The following is a 20,058-nucleotide window of genomic DNA, read 5'->3' on the forward strand; positions in this document are numbered from 1 at the left end:
TGCTCTTCTGATTATTCCCTTTTAGTCAGTCTGAAGCTGACGACTTGGGACCAGAATTAAATAGTCTTTTGCAAGTCTTTGCCTCAAATTTATCATTACATTTCTTGCTTCAATTTTTCCTGCAATGTCTAGTTTTTAATTTTGAGGTTTGTCTTTTGCTTGGACTTCTATAACTCTGAATTCTCCACTCCACCTTTAATTGTTTATTTTAACATAAACTATTGACATGCTCCAGGGCCTGATCAACCCTGGCAGGGCCTCCTTGGATGAGGGTGTCTAGCGATAATGGCCGAAACACCCGATGAATCCAAGGTCCACTACTGACGATGTGTCCCAAATTTTAACAATTTAGATCAGATCTCTAATCCCTAAACCTAACTGCGGAAAATGGCAGGTTAGTTTGGGTAAAAGAACTAAAGTTGTGCCACACAACGATGTGGTAAAGTTTCTGGGCTGCTTTTCCTCATAACAACCATCCCTCAAGATTTTCTCCATTAAAAGCAATGCATTGTCTGGGATTGTAACATCTAGTCCTTTACTGACTCATAATGAACCAGCAGAACTAGACATTTGACCTCTGCTTCTTGCTGTTTGAACTTTCCACTTGTCTCACTGTCATCCACATACATATGCTGTTTTACTTCTACTAAGTTTCTTTCCACTTCTCTAAAGAGCACATCTCCACTTCTCCAGGCTCTCTTCCAAATGCTCGTAAACATCATAGTCCATGGAGACTCCTGTCTGACCTTATCTGTCAGCCTGTCCATCACCACTGCAAACAAGAATGGGCTCAAAGCCAGTGTATACCGATATAATCCCAACTTCCACCTCCCTGAACCCATCCATCCCTCCTACTGCACACCTCACCATTGTCTCACTGTGCTCATACATGTCCTTTACCACCCTCACATACTTCTCTGCCACGCCTAACTTCCTCACGCAGTACCACAGTGTTAATCTTTGCTAACACTGCATCTGTAGTGTTCTTTCTCAGCATGAAATCATATTGCTGATTCTCTTCTTGAACTAGCTTCAACGAGTCATGTGGCTGTAGAGCAGGTGGTAGAGCAGGTCCATCAGTTACTCCATCAGTGCTCCTGTCTCTCATTTTCTCCATTTGACTACCTGACAGGCAGATCGCAGTTTGTGAGACTGCAGAGCTGTGTGTCAGAGTCTGAAGAGCAACATAGGAGCACCCCAGTGAACTGTTCTGTCCCCTTTCCTCTTCATCATCTATACAGCCTACTTCAAGTACATCACAGAAATGTGCCTCCTCCAGAAATTCTCTGATGACACGGCCATTATTGGAAGCGTGGAGATGGGAAGGGAAGAGGAGTACAGAGGAATGATTGATGGTTCATGAGGTTGTGTGAGGAGAACCACTTGCAGCTGAATGTGGCCAAAACAAAGGAGCTGGTGGTGGACTTTGGCAGAAACAGATCCCGACCCTCCCCTTGTCTGCATTCGTGGGACTGATGTCAAAATAGTCACATCCTACAAGTATCTGGGAGTTCAACTGGATCACAAGCTGGTGTGGTCTGCCAACACGGATGCTGCCTACAAAAAGGGTTCGAGCCGGCTTTACTTTCTATGAAGGTTCAGATCCTTCAAATTATGCAGCAGGCTGCTCTACATGTTTTATCAGTCTGTTGTTGCGAGCACCATCTTCTTTGCTGTGGCGTGCTGGGGTGCAGGCATCAAAGCAAAGGACGCAAACAGACTGAACAAACTCATCAGGAAGGCAGAGTCTGTTGTTGACATGAAGCTCGCCACCCTGGAGTTGGTCATCAGTGACAGAATGCTGGCAGACTGCTGGGAATCATGGACAATGACTCCCACCCCCTCCATAACACACTGGACAATCTGAAGAGCAGTTTCAGCAACAGGTTCCTTCGCCCTCGCTGTCTGAGAGAACGTTACAGGTGGTCGTTCCTTCCTGCTGCTATCAGACTCTTTAATTCATCCACTTGGGTCAGGTCCACACATGTGGAACAGAATTAATCACACCTCAACGCACCTTGTCACTTTTGTACACTGCAAAATATTTCCACACATACTCGTCCTTTTATATTTATATGTATACCTATATCCATATATTTATCTATTTATTTTAATATTTATCTATTATAACTCTGTTTCTACACTAATCTTATGTGCGTGCTTGTGTTTGTTGTATATTTGCTGCTATGACAACTCAGTTTCCGTCTGGGATTAATAAAGTTTCTCTGATTCTGATTCATCAGCTTCTCAACGCACTCCTATCTTTCAGTCATACTCTCTTCATTCTTCTTCGTTAGTACATTTATAGAACAGCTTCTACCCGTGGGCTGTCAGTACCATAAATGCAAATTAAGAGTGTGAGCAGACAAATAGCAGCTGTTGCTGCTATTTGCTATTGATTATGTTTAAATTTTTTTGTGCAATATTTTGTTCTGTGAATATTTCAGCAGATGTTCAATTTCCATCCCTCAACATATCATCACGTCAAATTGGCAGATTTACACCAGATGGACTTCCTGATACTACTGTCCCCAATTATATGGGCTTAGGACTAACAGTAGGACTACATTGGGTTGTATGTCAACTAAAAACAAAACAAAACACAAACAAACAAAATATATATTCACAGATATCTGGTATCACTTATAATTTCCAATGTAAATGTAAATGAGAGTAATACTCTTTAAATTTAAGGCGCATGTGGTTCATACTTGAACCCTTCAGCACTGTCAGCGTGCTATACTTTTGTTCAGGCAGTACTTGGCCGCCACGTTAGCCGGTGTCGTAGTCGTACAGGACCTTTCAACATGGCGGCGACGGGTACAAAGTCGGTTTTGTTCGTTTGTTTGGGTAAGAGACGTCTTTTAAACCCACAAAACCTCAGTTAAAACTTACACGTGTTACTGCTTAAAAGCAAACATGTCATTCTGTCAGCAGGTCAACTCATCGCATTTTAATAAATGAAATGAGCTTCGTTAGATGTACCTCAGAGTGCTAACTATGTACTAGCTGCCTTACAATGAACGCGAAGCTGCCAAACACACTTTCCACTTAAGGCTCTTAAACTTTTAACTTCCATGTGTGTATGTTTGGTATCTAATCAGCTGTAGCCTTATGTGTAAACGTCAAGCAAGGTGTCCGTGTTTAACTGGAGAGATACGTGTCTAAGCTCAAAGAATCCAAAGTGAAAGCTGTCAGGAACTCACCTCAGCACGGAAACGTCACTGCAGATAATTTGAAGCACATGCGTCCAATTCTGAAATAGTTTTCAAGATGTAGCAGAGTGTAGGTTGGCTCTGTTATTAATTTGAGTGGTAGATTTTTCATTATAATTCGTTTCACATTTCATTAAAGCTTCTACAGAGGATTTTACTTTACCAATGGACTGTTTCCTGAAAAAATACTAAACGTGATCAAACATTTTAGAAACTGCTTGATGCAACTACCAAAACAGTAACTTAAACATTACATGTTAAGACACACATAGATTTTATGTTATATATTTTGGACATTAACAGATTAGTTGTTATTTTAGCCATTTACTAAAGCATCCCGTTTAGGGTTTTTTTTTTTTTTTTTTGCATACTTTTACCTCTGGTGCTGTCGACATCCTAATTGGAGGAAGGGTTCAAGTAGTACTGGCCTTCTGTAAAACAGCACAGATAATTAGGCGGGTTAGACAAAAGCTGTGAACATTTTATTTATGGTTTATTCAATTTGACTAATTAAGCCCCTGAAAATATTTTTAATTAATTTGTTTTATGTTAATTGCATTAAATTTAAGCCAAAAGTCTGCTCTTCAATTAGATCTTTTATGAGATTCTAGATTTTGTTTAGGACATTTAACAGAAAAAAAAAGTCACTGTTCACAAAGTTGCGACTGTATTTCAAATAGGAGTTTTATATAAGCACAGTAAATCCATTGTCTTTGGATGTTGCCAGTAATATGCTGGACTTCTGCATGGGTCTACATGTTAAAATATGAGCTTAAGTTTTAGAAATATTTTTTCAGGTTTTAAAATATTGTAAAGGTTTTGCCCCTTTTCGTCTGTTATGCCTCAGATGCTGTCCCAGGGAGCAATCACAGTGCACAGAATAAGAAAGAAAAAAGCTTAATCAATATCTGGCCTCGACTCAAGATTTTAAGTCATTTTAGTTGTTGACACAGTCCGAAAGTAAAGTCAGTTTCACAATACATTTCTTTTTTGTTTTAGCAGTCGAAATCCATTTACCGTATACAGAAAAGTTTGTATTTTAAAATATCATACATATATCTTTATGATATACTGAAGTTATGTGTATTACCACTGGGATATTGCAGTTTTCTAAATATATCCTTATCCCTTTAATATGGTGATGTTGTTTGTGGTGTTGAACAGGGAATATCTGCCGATCCCCCATTGCTGAAGCAGTCTTCAGGAAGATGGCAACTGATGGTGGCATCGTTGATCAGGTAAAGTCATTGTTGACATATGTTTTCATTTCGTACTACAGATCTGCTGTACACATTTTTTCTGTTTATAACTCCTGCCATTTGATACAACTATGGAAATGACAACAGAAGTGTCAGCCACTCACCTTAAATGTTCTGTTCAGTGTTGCATGTTTGAAGAGCCCTTTACATATTACGTATAACACTACAATATGAATAACATATCAAGAACTAGTCTCAAAAATATTTCCTCTGGCATTAGTGAGGAAAATTATTTCTTCATACTGGTTGGTTGATAATATATATTTTTAATTTGGCAGTATTAACTTCGCAGTTTTAAAGTCCTGGTCTCTGGAGAGAAATTCTATATGAAATTAACTTTTGCTACTAACTGCAGTACATTGATTTAAAATGGAAAAAATGAAAGTTCAAAATTCCTCACTGAATTCAATTTGGATAATAGCGACCTGCTTACAGTCTCTAAAGATGATTAGGAACATTTACCTTCAGTTTAAATGTGGAGTTGCCCTTTATTCTGTACAGAAACTTCTTTCTTTATGAGACTGTAATTCGGTTTTGTTGAGTTTCTGATTCCCGTGCTTTGTTCTGCCTAGTGGAGGATAGACAGTGCTGCCACCTCCACCTATGAGATAGGAAACCCTCCAGACCACCGTGGTCAAGCCTGCATGAAGAGGCATGGCGTGCCCATGAGGCATGTGGCCAGGCAGGTATGATCACCCACCACCTCTCTCAAGACGTAGCTAGCGCCCCCTTTTTGTTCTCTGTTGCAGTGGATCATAGACAGTGGTGCCACATCAGACTGGAATCTAGGCAGCTTACCGGATGCCCGCGGTCTAGCCTGCCTCAGGAAGCATGGCATTGACACGGACCACAGGGCGCGACAGGTACAACCAGACGTCCCACAGCTGCTGTCACTGCAGTGGAAAGTGTGTGTGTGTGCGTGCATGTGTATGTGAGAATGTAATGCTGCTCAATCACATTTTTAAAAATAAATTGTCACATACTTAAAACAGTGAGTAAGAAGAGTAGGTAGCAGTCTTCTCTCTTAATTACAGGATGATTTTCAGGCATCTTGGCCTCTTGTGGTAGCATGGATGTTGCTCACAGACCAGCTGAGTGTTACTGGTCTACACTCTATGTTTCACTTGGATTTTATTCTGAAGGTCTTGATCTGTTAGTCTGCTCCATCATGCTTTCTTCTGTCTACAGAAGAACTGTTAAATAGCTATTGTGGTTGTTTTTGATGTCAGTCAGCTGCCTACCAGGGAGTCTGTCATCCTAGAAACCTATTCTCCAGGTCTGTGTAGTCAGCTTTCTAATCACAAGACCCAACTTCCCACCTGCTAGAAGTTTTGGTTTGTGCTGTTTGTTCTTCTCTTTGGATCTTTCAATTAGTAGAGAAGGGTGACTGTTGCTAAGACTGCAAGACATTGTGCCCAAACAGCAGCATGAAGGAAGTGAAACACGTGTTTGTACTGCTTGGGGATAGCTGCTTAACTGGTTTTCTTTTGAAAAGGAGACTGTCAGCTAACCTGCTCATGAGTTAACGAGATGCGCTAGAACAGGATCTTCCACAGAACTGTCTGAAGTAAATTTTAAACCTGTTTGGAAAAGGGCCTACATTTTTAAAAAAACATTTTGAGGCACTGGCTATCTAATCCTTTTAAAAAAAGAAAAAAAGTTTGTTTGTATAAACCCAATACACTAATTGCCATATTTGCTAAGCCAAAATGTAATTCATAATAGAACATAAAAACTTGGGAAAATTAACCATTTTAATGTAAATATAAGTTCATTAAGAAATTAATGGCAGCACCATGTCTCAAAAAAATGTTGGGCCAGGGCCGAGAATAATGTTCCTCAACATTAAAGACTTTTAATATCTCATTATCTGCAGTACAAGATATAATCATAATAGATTCAGAGAATCTGGAAAAAACTCTGTGCGCAAGGGACAAAGTTAAAAATCAGTATTTGATGCCTGTGATCTTTGGCCCCTCGGGTTGCACTGCATGAAAAATAGGCATAGATCAGTAAACATAGTTCGTCATGCCATCCACAAATGCAGGTTAAAGCTGAGTCATGCAAAGAAGTAGCCAATCGTGAGCACAATCCAGAACACTACAGTCTTCTCTGGGCCAAAGCAAAGCGGAAAACTGCTCTGTGGTCAGAGAAATTAAAATGTAAAATTCTTCTTAAAAATGCTGCGTCCCTCAGAGTAAAGAGGAGAGGGACGATCCAGCTGGTTATATGTATTCTGTTGAAAAGCCTACAGCTCTGATGGTATAGCAGTGTATTAATGCCTTTGGAATTGATATTTTGCACATCTGGAAAGGCACTAGCAATGCTGAAAGCTATTTTACAGGTTTTAGAATAACATATACTCCCATTCAGATGATGTCTTTTTCTAGGAATGCCTTGCATATTTCAACAAGACCATTCCAAACTGCATACTGCAGCTATTGCAAGAGCATGGCTTCATAGAAGAAGAGCCCAACTGTCCTGCCTGCAGTCCAGACCTTTCACAGACTGAAAACATTTGGCTCATCATGAAACCAAAAATATGACAAAGAACACCCAGGACTGTGGAGCAACTAGAATCTTATACCAGACAAGAAGGAAAGAAAATAATTTACCCAAAGATCAGCAGCCGGTCTCCTCATTTTGCAGTTTTTTATGGACTGTTGTTAAAGGAAGAGGAGCTGTTTCACGGTGGTAAACACGAACTTGTCGTGAGTTTTGAGATGGGTTGCACCATCAATGCAAAATGGCTTAAAATGGCTCATTTTCTCAGCTTAAGGATTTCAGAAAATATTCTGTTTTTATTTACATATCACAAACTGTATAACATTTTTAGGAGTTGGGGTAGTATTTTTGAGTGTAATAAAGAAGCTGATAGCCAGTCCCTGGTCTAGACTAATGTTCAAGTTGATGGCACCTGTGACGTTTGTGAAATATTGATGAAGCCAGTGTAGCAAGCATCACTGCACAGATGTTTCTAATCCTTAAAGAGGCCTGAAATTACACCAAGATGTTTGTCCATGTATGGCTTCAGGCTTTATGCTGCGCTGGCTTCTCCTTACAGTAACTCCTACTCCCCAGTGCCCTTAAACACTGAGAGATCTCCGGTGTTTCACCCTAGACTTGAGATCTCCCATCTCCTTGTTTTGGCTTACTGCAAACCAGTTCTGTCAGACCCTCATCTAATCTCCTCAAAGCAGGGATGGGAAGGCTCAACCCTTGGCTTAAACCCAACCAAATCCACACAATAAGCTTTGACAAGTCTTTGTTTTTTCCTCTTTTTCTTTAGCACTCTTTTCTGCCACGTTTTCTTTTTTAATAACCCACCCTCCAACTTTGCTGAAGGCCTGGCGTGGCCAGTGTCCAAGCAAACTGGCCAGCTGGGAGCTCGTTTAAAGACCTGTATATCCCCAAATAAACAAAAGTGTGTTTATTTTATAAACACATATTTTTCAAAGTGATCCATAACAAGTAACTTAGGGTAATCAAAAATTTGACATCCAGACATCAGATTTAAGAGAGTTGCAATTTGATTATCGTAAAACCAACACTTGAGGAATGAACACTTTTTGCCAAAATACCATCATCCTGTAGTAATCACATTAATTTCACCTGTCACCAGTTCAGCATTGATGCTGTGCAGATAAGTTTTACAAGCTGAATTCTCGTCCTTTTCCCACCATTACTCAAAAGTGCAAACATAATTAATGAAGAAAAGATCTTAGCTTATCTGTTAATGGTTATTTTTTGGATAATTCCTAAGGAATGCTTCTTCAACACACATTAATGATAGCTGTAAGTAGATATTATGTAGATATTATATTTTATTACTGGCTATAACTATAATCGACAACACAAGTGAAAGCTGGTGTGCAAACAGATAATTAACTTCAAATGTAGATGTGCCTGCTAGGTAGGGCTGCACGATTTTGCATAAAATGAGAATCACGATTTTTTTGCTTAGAATTGAGATCACGATTCTCTCACGATTTTCTTTTCCAGTATAAATATTTATTGCACTTATTAACTGCACATCAACTTCGTAACAGTTGAGACTGAACATAAAAACAATAAATAAACATAAAAACAATAAATAAACATAAAAACAACAGATGTCTCACGTTTTGTTGTTGCCACAAAATGTTGCACTGCTTGAAATTCCGTCTCCACCATTGCTCGACACTGCGTGTATAGAGCAGGTAGTGCAACAATAGAAAAATAGTTGCTGGACGGCACTGTGTAGCGTTTGTCTAGGGTGTTTATCATTTTCCTAAATCCCTGGTTTTGCACAGTGTTGATGGGAGCCATATCTTTGGTCAGGTGATAAGTAATAGCCTCCGTAATTTCTTTGTGCCTGCGGGAGTTCGACGGGTATAGGGAAGCGCTGTATAAGGTTCCCGTTATTGATGTTTGGGTGGTTGACCGGGACGGATTTTGTCCTGTCACTTTCTCGTCATCTCTGACGTGTTCTCTGTTGTTTTTTCCCTGCTAATTTTAGCATCACACGGCACAGCTTCTGTATCACGTGGTATAAGGCTCCGCCCTTGTCATTCGTTGAGCAGGAAGAGTGAGCGCTTGTTTTCATGCAGATTACGTCCCGGATCAAAATGCGGTACAATCGTCGTCGTCTTTTTTATTTTTTATTTTTTAAATCGTTGTCATTTGGAAATGAGATCGCACATAAGTATGAATCGAGATCGCGATTTTCTAACGATTAATCGTGCAGCTAGGGCTGCTCGATTATGGCAAAAATGATAATCACGATTATTTTCACTGAAATTGAGATCTCGATTATTTGACGATATTTATTTAACCCTTTAAGACCTACTATAGAACCAAGTCCGCCAGAGCTTATATTATATTTTTACATGTTGTAGTGCCATTTGTGGGAGCATTTCAAGTTGCTATACAACTGTTATAGCCCATATTTTAAATAATATGTATTCATTAAGTCCATAGTAACTACATTAATTGCAAAAAAGTGCAATAAACTACAAAAAAATTGAAAATCGTTTTTGTTTTTTTTTTTACATATATTTCTACTTGGAGAAATTTAAGGGTTTATCCCTCAAAACTTTAAATACAAAAAAGTTGCAAAAAATAGTTTACAACAACAGGAAATTTATTTTGAGTGTCTTCATAGTTTTATTTTGGAGATACAGCAATTTTTATATACTGCAGGAAAAATGAAAAAACAATCCTATGATGCAAATTTGCAAAGAAAACAGCAGGTGCATCAAAATAAACTATTTCCAGCAGTGCAATTCGAGTTCTAAGCATCACAGAAACTATTCAGAAAGGTCAAACATGACCAGTATAGGCTTTTAAGGCCTACGAGTAAAAAACTACAATTTCCGCGAAAATTACGTCACTTCCGGTTTCGGCCAGGAAATGGCGGATATGCGGTAGTTCGTGCTGACAACTGTTTCAATGTGGGAAGTGTTACGAACAGCTGATCGGATCGGCAAAGCGTGTTTCTGGAATATTGTGTTTTTGTTCCTGCAAGCGCTTTTTATGCAATTTTTGCAAAGCTTTATGTGGAAGGAAACCGTGACCGAGGACAAGCTGATGGCATCAGATGTAAGTACAACTCCTCTGGTTTTATATGCAAAACAAATTATTGCGCTAGCTTACGCAGTTCAGGTTCTACAGGGATTTAAAAATAGTTACACAACACGGAGCGTGCTGCTCTGACCGGCTTTAAAGGGTTAACAATGACTTTAAAAAAATAATGTAAAATAGTGTGCAACACCACTGAAGTTTTTTTTTTTTTTTACCTGTCTTTTCAACCAACAGCAGTCACTCTCCTCTCCAAATAACTTCTGCTTAGCTTTCCGAGCTTCCCTCGGGTCCTCTTAATCAGCGGTCTCCACCCTTTTTTGCGCCACGGACCGGTTTATGCCCGACAATATTTTCACGGACCGGCCTTTAAGGTGTCGCGGATAAATGAGGGAGGGGCTAATAATCGGCTCAGTCATTTTTAATGATCGTTGAAAGCCCAGATCGTAATCGTGATTAAAATTCGATTAATTGAGCAGCCCTACGTGCAGCCCTACTGCTAGGGCTGTTCGATATAACGATATAGATCGGATGACGATATAAAAACGTTTATCGTTTCATTTTAGCTATTGTTTGTTTCGTGGTGTCGCAAAATAAACTGTTTACGGCAATATTTTTTCATCGTTTTGATGGTCACTGTAGTGGCTATATTAATTTCCTAAAGTTCTCTCTTTCTCTTATATTTAATATAACCACACTACGGACAAGCGCCTGTTTTTATGCGTTGTGGTTAGCAACAATGACGGTAACACCATCGTGTGTCTGCTTGTTTATGTTCCACATAAACCTTTCACAATAAAGCTCAAGATCCTGTTGAGACTTTTCAAAATAAACTGCATCACGTGAAAGAGCAGATTATTTACGGATGAGAAGTAAAAAAGAGCCGCCAGGTGCTAAAAAATAAACCTTAGACTCAAACATTAGAACAGGCTTTTCCCCGCAGCACCCTGTGTAATAAATACTCACAAAGAAAACTGCGGCTGTTACAACTTGTGTCTAAAAATGTATCGTTTCATGCATCTGTTAAAACACTCGACTCCAGCTACATGACGCGCAGCTGGAAACACTTCCCGCAAGTCGAGCTGCCCGAGATTCACAGAATTTACAGAAAATGTTACATTTTTGTGATTTATATCGTTATCGAGATGATAGAATTCTTATATTGGGATATGAGATTTTGGTCCTATCGCACAGCCCTAGTGCCTGCTTACAGCAGTGTTTTAGTGTTTTGTTTTTTTGTGTTTTCTAAGACTGTTTCCCCACAGAGTAGTAAAACAGAACTTAAAATCACTCCGCTACTATTTCTTTATAAGAAATTGAGTTATGTATACTATATATCACACAGATCCATATGATTTTTAGGGCTTTATTATGTGTCGTTTTCATTATTCATTTATATGTATCATTTTAAAGTTTCATTCTATGCATGTTGATTGTTTTTTTTCCTTTTATGCCTCTTAACTACTTCCATCTTTACTTGCTTTTTCCCCCCATTTATTCTTAGTTAATTCATTCCACAAATAGGATCAGTGGTGGCTTTACAGTGTAGTAGTTATCACATTTACCTAACCTGTAAAAGATCCTTAGTTTGAGGCAAGAACACACAAATCCCTGGGACGGTTGCATCAGAAAGGACAGGCATAAGGGCATAAAAATCGGTGCCATACTGGATATACAGAGCTCTTTGCAGTGGCAACCACTTGCGAAAAAACCTTTATGAAATTGGATAAATATTAATAAATGAAATGTTACAATATTTTATAATTTTCCCCATCACCCATAACCTTATATAAAGTGTATAAATATATTAAGTGTCTTCAGACTGTACTCCATATAACCACGAGAGCGTTACTAAACACTTAAATCTACTAACAACTACATTACAGAGTGTCTGTTTTTTGCTCCTTTTATAAACTTAACAAGTTCAGCATATGTTGAAATTTAACTACAACAAGAGGACATGTTTGTTATCACCACAGGCTAAAGACGCAAATGTCTGAAGTGTCACCAAGGAGGCAAATTTCAGTGGCTGACTGGCCAGGCGTGCAAGGTTTTTGTTCCCTCACATAGAAGAACCTTGTTGAATGAAGATATAGGGCAAAATAAATTTACAGCTTTCCTGAATCACATATCAACAAGTACCTCTTTTGTTAAAGTATGACGGTAAACCAACATGCACGGTGACATGTCAAATTCTTCTTTTTTGTTAAAAAGAACCATTAACTTTTAGATTTCCAATCACTTTTCTATGAGTGTCTCCCGACTCTTTCTTTGCTTTCCATATAAACCTCCTTGCTCATTCTTAGCCAAAGATTTCAGATACCAAACTAAGCTCTCTGTCAACTTTGTGAGGAGGTCTTGCACAAGACTTTTTGATAGAGGATTACCACTGCTTCATTTACACTGTGAAAGAAGCAGGCACTGAGATTATGATCAACACAGATTATCATTGTGTGTGAGAGAGAGGATGTGAAAGTGTGAGAATGGGTGAAATACAGTGATCAGACTGCAGTGGCTGGAGCGTTTCGCTGCGTGAATATAATCGAAAACATTTGTAATGAACATCTTTTTACCCGTCTGCTGTTACAAGCTGTCACTGTTATTGTGTCCATATGTCAACATCTGGAGCTATGCGGGAGTTTTATTCATGCCTCTGTGCTCTCATTTGTTTCTCTCTGCCCTTAGCTTCTCCTTGGCATTCCTATAAATCCACTGTCAAAATACTTTAAAAGTATTCGGGGTGTTGCCTGTTTTTCTTATTTTTTTCTTTTTGTTTTTATTGCTGCTTGTGCCATTAAATCATCACAGAATGCAGTGAAAACTGTATAAACCCCTCCACAGGCATACAGACGTGCTCCTTTCCCTAACTTGGTTTTCCTCTAGGTCAAGAATTCAAGTTGTTATAAACGCGACCTTGTTTTTTTCACGTTAAAATGAGTTAGCCATTGAGCAGGAGAAGGAGGGAGGAGGAATAGATGGGAAAATAAGGCTTGTGTGACTTGTTGAAAATGCAACATTAGTTTATTTATGTTTTAAAAATTCTTTGTGCATGTAACAGCACATGGATGCTGGCCTCCATTACGAACAATGAAAAGTAATTAAAAATATTGACATAATATAACTACATCCAAAAGCTATTACTAAAAAGGCAGATGATAAATGAATGATTTAATAAGATCTGAGTTGTCTTATTTTTCTTGTCTTTAGAGGTTTAATGTGTCAGTGAAAAAGCTGCTTTTTTATTTTCTTTTAGCTGCATAACCCATTCAGCCCTCTTTGAAGGACCAGAGGGAGTCTCTGCTGGTCATACTGAATTTCCACACAGAGCCAAAAGTAATATTTGTTTTGTTGTTCTTGCAGGTGACCAAGGAAGATTTCATGAGCTTTGAGCACATTCTGTGCATGGACGAGAGCAATCTGAGGTAGAGTTATTTCAGCCCACAGCAGCAGTGTTTATTTTTTTTCTAAGAGTGTCAATCACGGTTGGATACTTAGACACTGAAAGCGCTGGTGTCATGTGTTAAGTGTCAAAAAACATTTGTCTTGTCACGGTCCAAACTAGTGTGTCCTGCTGTCATGACGTTTATCTGTGCTGTTCTTTCACATGCATACATAAAAATGGTGGGGACATTGAGCTATAAATGCCTTGTAGGAGAATGCCTCCCTTTAATGACCAATATCCTTTCTTAAGCTCTTTGCAGAGGTCAGGGGGAGGGATATTTTTTGCTACTTTGAACGTTTAAGGATCATTTTGAGATCACATGCCCACGGCAGATCTGATCTGTAAGCAGCTTACTGAGTTCTTTGGATGCCTCGTCTTTGCTCTTTGGGGCAGTCTTTTCTTTTCCCCCTGCACACTTTGTTTCCTACAAATTTTAAGTTGGCCAGACTGAGAATTCATTAATTCTTTGACCTACTGCTTTTGTCTGGGATTGACTTAAACATGTTAAGGTGTTACTTTTCATTTATGTACTCTGTATGTTTCCAGACTACACCGTTTTATTATTTATCACTGATTTAAAGTTAATGACATGAATGTAATTATTATTAGAGGAATGCTAGAATAAGAAGCAGACAATAAACACTATACAACAACATTATCTCGAATATTTAGAAGCATGTGACCTCTTTAATCCAGAGGTGCTCAAACCTCCCTTGTTTCGTGCTCTGTTCTTTTGGAGTTACTTGTTTTCTCTCACCTTTGCAGTGACTTGAAACGGAAGTCAAAGTCCGTGAAAGACTACACAGCAAAAATTGAGCTTCTTGGTTCTTATGACCCCCAGAAGCAGCTGATCATCCAAGACCCTTATTATGTAAGTATTCAAACACATCCCTATGTTCAACTTTATTGCTCAAATTTAGAGGATATGTTTAATTTAATGTTGTAGCGAGATGGTCCAGCAAAGAAGCCAAAGCCAGTAAAACTACAAGATGCAACATTTAGAGGCCTTTACTTACATTTAAGGGAGACACAAGAACTCATTTTAAATATCTATACCATTTGGCATGTTAAATTAAGTGCCATGCTAAGGTCTCAACCACAAAGGCCTAGAGACCTCTCTGGCAACCAATGGTTCCAAGGGGAAATGTGCATTCTCTGAAAGGTTGGTGAGTGGCAGCTGGCACTTGCTGTGAAATTGATTGCTAAAGCCCAATTCATGCAGGCGTAAAGACCTGTTAGTTACTCAGTGACGGCAACCTCAGCTTGCTAGGGAAAAGTGCATATTCCTGACTATCTCTATCCACATTCAAATTGGATAATGGTTTTAGGATTTTTAGCTCCTTAACACGTGCTCCATTTTTTTTTGGAAGGGACCAAAAGTAATTGGACAACTGACTCAAAGGCTAGTTCATGGGGTGGTGTGGGCAGTTACTTCGTTATATCATTATCAATTAAGCAGATAAAAGGCCTGGAAATTATTTGAGGTGTGGTACTTGCATTTGGGAGATTTTCCTGTGAACAGACAACATGGGGTCAAAGCAGCTCTCCATGCAGGTGAAATCCCCCATCCTTAAGCTGCAAAAACAGACAAAAAAAAACATCCAAGAAATTGCAGCAATTTTAGGACTGGCAAAATCTGCGGTTTGGTACATTCTGAGAAAGAAAGAAAGAAAGAAAGAAAGAAAGAAAGCACTGTTGAACTCAGCAACGCAAAATGACCTGGACGTCCACAGAAGACAACAGTGGTGGATGATCACAGAATCATTTCCATGGTGGAGAGAAACCCCTTCGCAACAGCCAACCAAGTGAACGTCACTCTCCAGGAGGTAGCTGTATCAATATCCAACTCTACCATAAAGAGAAGACTGCATGAAACAAAAAAAAAAGCCAGCACAGTTCTGTCAGAAACATTCTTTGGACAGATGAAACCAAGATCAAACTCTACCAGAATGACTGCATGAAAAAAGTATGGAGAGAAGGCGTGGAACAGCTCATGATCCAAAGCATACCGCATCATGTGTAAAACACAGCAGAGGCAGGGTGATGGCTTGGGCATGCATAGCTGCCAGTGGCACTGGGACACTAGTGTTTATTTATGATGTGAAATGGGACAGGCGCAGCCAAATCAATTCTGAGGTGTTCAGAGATATACTGCTCAAATCCAGCTAAAGGCAGTCAAACTGATTTGGCGGCATTTCATAATAAAGATGGGCAAAGACCCAAAACATACAGCCAAAGCAGGACCCAGGAGTTTATTAAAGCAAAGAAGTCAAATATTCTTGAATAGCCAAGTCAGGTGATTCAATTAAAATTCATTCTGGTAATGTACAGAACCAAAATTAGAAAAAAAGTTGTCTCTGTCCAAATATTTATGGACCTAACTGTATACATCAATTTCGCTTTTCTTCTGTTGAACAGATGATTTGATTAAAAGGTCCTTCCATATTTTTCCTAATATAGGTTTTTATGGCGATTACAGTTACATGGACTGCTGTTTTGAAAAAACATTTTCTTTCACTTAACCTGAGCTCACCATTTCAGTAATGGCTCAGCCTTTTTGCTCTTCTCCGTGTGTGCAGACAAACTCCGGCTCCACATTAAACTATGACGTCATCTTGTCTGCTGTGTTTGTGCTATCAGTTATCAGTTTTTATTTAAAAACTGGGGGCTGCATGAGCTTAATGTTGTAATACTTTTTTATTCACATGCGTGGCCCTAGATACATTACTATTGCACATCTATTTTTAGTCTCAAATGCTGGTAAAATTATCACGTTTACATGGTGACAACTGAGCGCTACCGAGCTGTGGATTAAATGAAGCATTGAATTAAAACAATTTGTATTGAGGGTTTTTTTTCCTATAATTGAGTTATTTGAGTGACTCGATGAATTGTTATATCCCTAGTCTAATGTGTGAGTGGGGATCATCTGACCTGCCCTTTAGACTCTCTACCCAGGCAAAAACCCAATCTAGTATTTCTACTAGTGATAAGGTGTCTAAATGAACTCTGTTGTGCACTAAATGTGAAAAGGGGGAACTTTAAGCCAAACATACAAAAAAAATGAAATCTAATATATACAAGAGACAATAAAGCGGGAAGAACTTTTTTTTCATAATAAGAATCCTGATTAAAAGCCCAAAAAAGTATTTCAAAGTAAAACGTCAAACTCTTTCAGTAATTGTAGTAGATACAAAAAAGCTACATTCAGCCCATTCTGTAACATTTGTGTTTCTCTTCAAAGGATCACGTGGGAAAAATTCTATGGACAAGATAAAGGGCAGGAAATGTCACACAGAGCAGTCATTTGAAGTATATTTATGGTTTTGGATGGACCGGATCAGTCTTCAGGTGCAAGTGGAAGAGTTAAGTTGTCTGCAGGGAGAAATCCAGACACAATTGATGCAGTAAAGAGCGCCAAAACAAAATGAATGGTTGCTAGTAAAATAGCTGTGTTTCTCACAAAAAAGTGGTATTCAGCCTTTCCAGACCAACACTCACCATAATATATTAGTTTTACGGAACCATAACAGATGTTTTCTGGTTTCACATTGGTAAGCTTTTCACAGTCCGTGGCTCGGTTGTTCTTTTTGTTCCCTAAATGTTTTGAGTCCTGCCAGATGATTTGGACATGGATTCTTGGCTGGTTTTTATTGTCTTGAGTATTATGAGTGAAAAAGGCAAGAATTGGAAAAGTGCAGGCAGAGACCTTTGGAAGGCTTTGAAAGTTTGAGTGTTGACAATAGACATTTTAAAAAAAAAATAAAAAAATCTTAACCTCCTGTGGCCATTTAAACTTTAATATATTTTTATGGTTGGTTTATTTAAATAAATGGCAAGGGATCTTATAATAAGTAATAATTTTCATATGTGGTCTTTAAGATAAGATAAGATAGAACTTTATTAATCCCTCGGGTGGGTTCCTCTGGGAAATTCGACTTCCAAAAAGCACAGCAACGACCGAAGTTACTTTATGAAAAATGTGTGTGGCTAGAGCTATTTTAGATGAATTATATTGTATAGTTCCTATGTCTTTGATTTTCCCGTAAGAACTTGGACTTTAAATAAAACAGTCATGAATTATTAGTGATGCAGCTGGAAGAAGAAAGAGTGACCACAGTTTATGTGATTGTATTGAGTGTATTGGATTGTGTGATTTTGGCTTTGGACGCTGTATTTCTTTGTGTAATTTTACCAAATCTCATTATAGTCAATGTGGTTTTGGAGGCATGTAAGTACTTGGATTGGTACCTCGCCAGCAACCACATAGCATGACAGCCAAGCGAGCAAAAAAGGGGAGAACAATCGCTGTCCGTGTGTCAGTATAAATAAAGAATTATGTTGTTTTTACACATGAATTCTGGATTGTCCGTAATTGCCCTTTTGCAGATGTTGCACATAATAGGAGAGTGTGCGTGTCAGACGTACCTTTACAAATGGAATTATTAAAATATTTATATTTTAGTAATTTGGAGTATGTGGCATGTGTCACAGGTGTGTAGTTACTCACTCAATCAGTTGAGAATAACAGTTGAATTTAAACCAAGATGAAGTTTTGTGACAAGACTACAAACATGAGTTCATGATGATGTGAACTGAAGAGGAGGAAAGAGACGTGTTAAACGGCCATTGTAAACTTTAAAAATTTAAAATACAGAACAACGTTTCTCTATTAAATGTTTCTTAGCTCTATTATTATTTTCAATCAGTTGCATTGAGCGATTGTTAATGGAATATTTTAAAATGTAGGTATCGACTTTTCATTTTTTTTATTTCTTGTTTGTTAATTCGTAATTAAACAATAAGAACTTAATTATAGAACAATTTGGATTACTTATAATGGGTTAAATTAACTCAATGTCAAACTTTCTGATTCTTTTATTTTATACAATCTGAAGGTGTTCATCATTCATCTTTCTGCACATAATACACAAGAAATGCTGCTGCTGCTACTCATACAGTGCTGGATCATTGGTATAGGGATGTCATGATACCAGCAATTTAGTAGTTAGTACACAATAGAATTACACGATGCTTAAAAACCCAATTCAGCATCACAACAATCATTGTACTCTACGTACTTAAACATTTTGATGTGATAACAAATCATTTCAAATATTTTTTTTGACAAGGCATAACCTGACATGTTAGGAAGATTACCAAGTAGCCTATGAATTTCACAGTTACTTATTTTATAAGCACTTAATGGTGCCACTGAAAACATTTTAGCCTAGACAGGAAAACAGTGGCCTCTGCAGCTGCTTAGGTCCACATCCACGGTCACAGATACAGCTGAATGTCATCAGAATAGAGTGATACAAAATGTCAGAAAAGGATTTAATGATGCCAGCTAAATGGAATGTAGAAGGAAAATAATTGTGGACCCAGGATCAAACCTTGTGGAACCCCATAAGTTAGGGATGCAATGTGGGAGAAGGACTTGTTTGCCCTAACACAGAAAATTCTATCAGATAATGGGGGGAAAAAACAAATATAAAATATGTTTTATATTTTTATTTTTATAAAATATATAAAAAATAATAAATTATTTTAACAAAATAATAAATAATTTATTAGGGAATCACAAAATTCAATGTAGTTATGTGTTTACAAATTCTTTTTTTAAAAACGTAAATCTCAGCGAGAAATACCACTTTGAATAGTTATGAATAGAATTTCAAAACCCTTTTGGCTTCAGTCTTGACAATTTGGTTCTCGGAATAAGAACATTTCTCAGTTGAGTAACAAACTGTCATTTTTTTATAATTTGGGTGTATCCAGCCTGCATCAGAGGGCAGGCCGTACTTCTGTTCCATTCATATAACTGTATATTTTCACTGTGTGCAATAGACAACAAATTCCAGTGATTGCGAGCTATGAATAGTTGGCTAAATCATTTTAATCTCCCCCTCCCTAATTTTGTCTTTTAGGGAAGTGATGAAGACTTTGAAAAGGTCTATGAGCAGTGTGTACGATGCTGCAAAGCTTTCCTGGAGAAGAACTCCTAACATCTACATTGACATGTCTTAGATGTATGAATAAATATGGGTTCTCAATTAAATATACTTACACAAATATATGTATAACTCTGTTGTGAGTAAATACTAAATACCACCAGATTACCTGTTTTGGTGTACGCATAATGTACATTTAGAACAGTATTGTGTGGGCAAGTTAACAGACTGTACATTCAATTGATTAATAAAACAAATAAAGTGAGTGTGACAGTTTAAAGTTCCTTTTGTTATTATTATTTTTTACACATTGTCAATTTTTGTTTCCTGAAAATTCTACAAAATTGATAAGATAATATAAGATAACTCTTTGTTGTCATTGCACAGTCATACATATTGCACATTAAATATTATTGCACCTTGTTATAAATATTATTATTGTTATTGTTTTTACCGTTGTTACCTCCCCCCCAAAAAAAGTCCAGGGAGGTAGTCAATCAGGTCAGCTATTTGCATTGATTAGGGCTATTGCTATAGTAGTAATAGAGGTGTATGGGTTAAATGCTGACACTGGGATCAAAGGGAATGCTACCATTAGTGCTTGATGGCTAGGATATTCTCTTGACATA

General features: G+C 38.0%; 1 protein-coding gene across 2 annotated transcripts; it reads left to right on the top strand.

Annotated features, from left to right (window-relative positions):
• Nucleotides 1-2,725: 2,725 nt before the first annotated feature.
• On the top strand, nt 2,726-19,709 carry acp1 (acid phosphatase 1). 2 transcript variants are annotated; one of them, XM_085246850.1, is made up of 6 exons: nt 2,726-2,850; nt 4,380-4,453; nt 5,047-5,160; nt 13,394-13,455; nt 14,241-14,346; nt 19,406-19,709. In XM_085246850.1, the coding sequence occupies exons 1-6, from the start codon at nt 2,808-2,810 to the stop codon at nt 19,481-19,483; spliced, it is 477 nt and encodes a 158-aa protein (XP_085102976.1). In that variant the 5' UTR covers nt 2,726-2,807; the 3' UTR covers nt 19,484-19,709. The 2 variants fall into 2 exon arrangements, with proteins under 2 accessions (XP_085102976.1, XP_085102975.1); XM_085246849.1 differs by lacking the exon at nt 5,047-5,160 and adding an exon at nt 5,224-5,337.
• Nucleotides 19,710-20,058: the final 349 nt, after the last annotated feature.

This window comes from Mchenga conophoros, linkage group LG15 (assembly GCF_057382185.1).
Source record: "Mchenga conophoros isolate Kocher_MC1m ecotype Shallow Benthic linkage group LG15, M_conophoros_male_GT1.1, whole genome shotgun sequence".
Classification (NCBI taxonomy): domain Eukaryota; kingdom Metazoa; phylum Chordata; class Actinopteri; order Cichliformes; family Cichlidae; genus Mchenga; species Mchenga conophoros.

Bases quoted from the DNA above. Each gene is read 5' to 3' on its own strand.
- acp1 (XM_085246850.1), top strand. From the start codon at position 2,808: ATGGCGGCGACGGGTACAAAGTCGGTTTTGTTCGTTTGTTTGG. The intron at 2,851-4,379 runs GTAAGAGACGTC...GGTGTTGAACAG, and splicing joins GGTTTTGTTCGTTTGTTTGG to GGAATATCTGCCGATCCCCC. The intron at 5,161-13,393 runs GTATGATCACCC...TTGTTCTTGCAG, and splicing joins TGAGGCATGTGGCCAGGCAG to GTGACCAAGGAAGATTTCAT.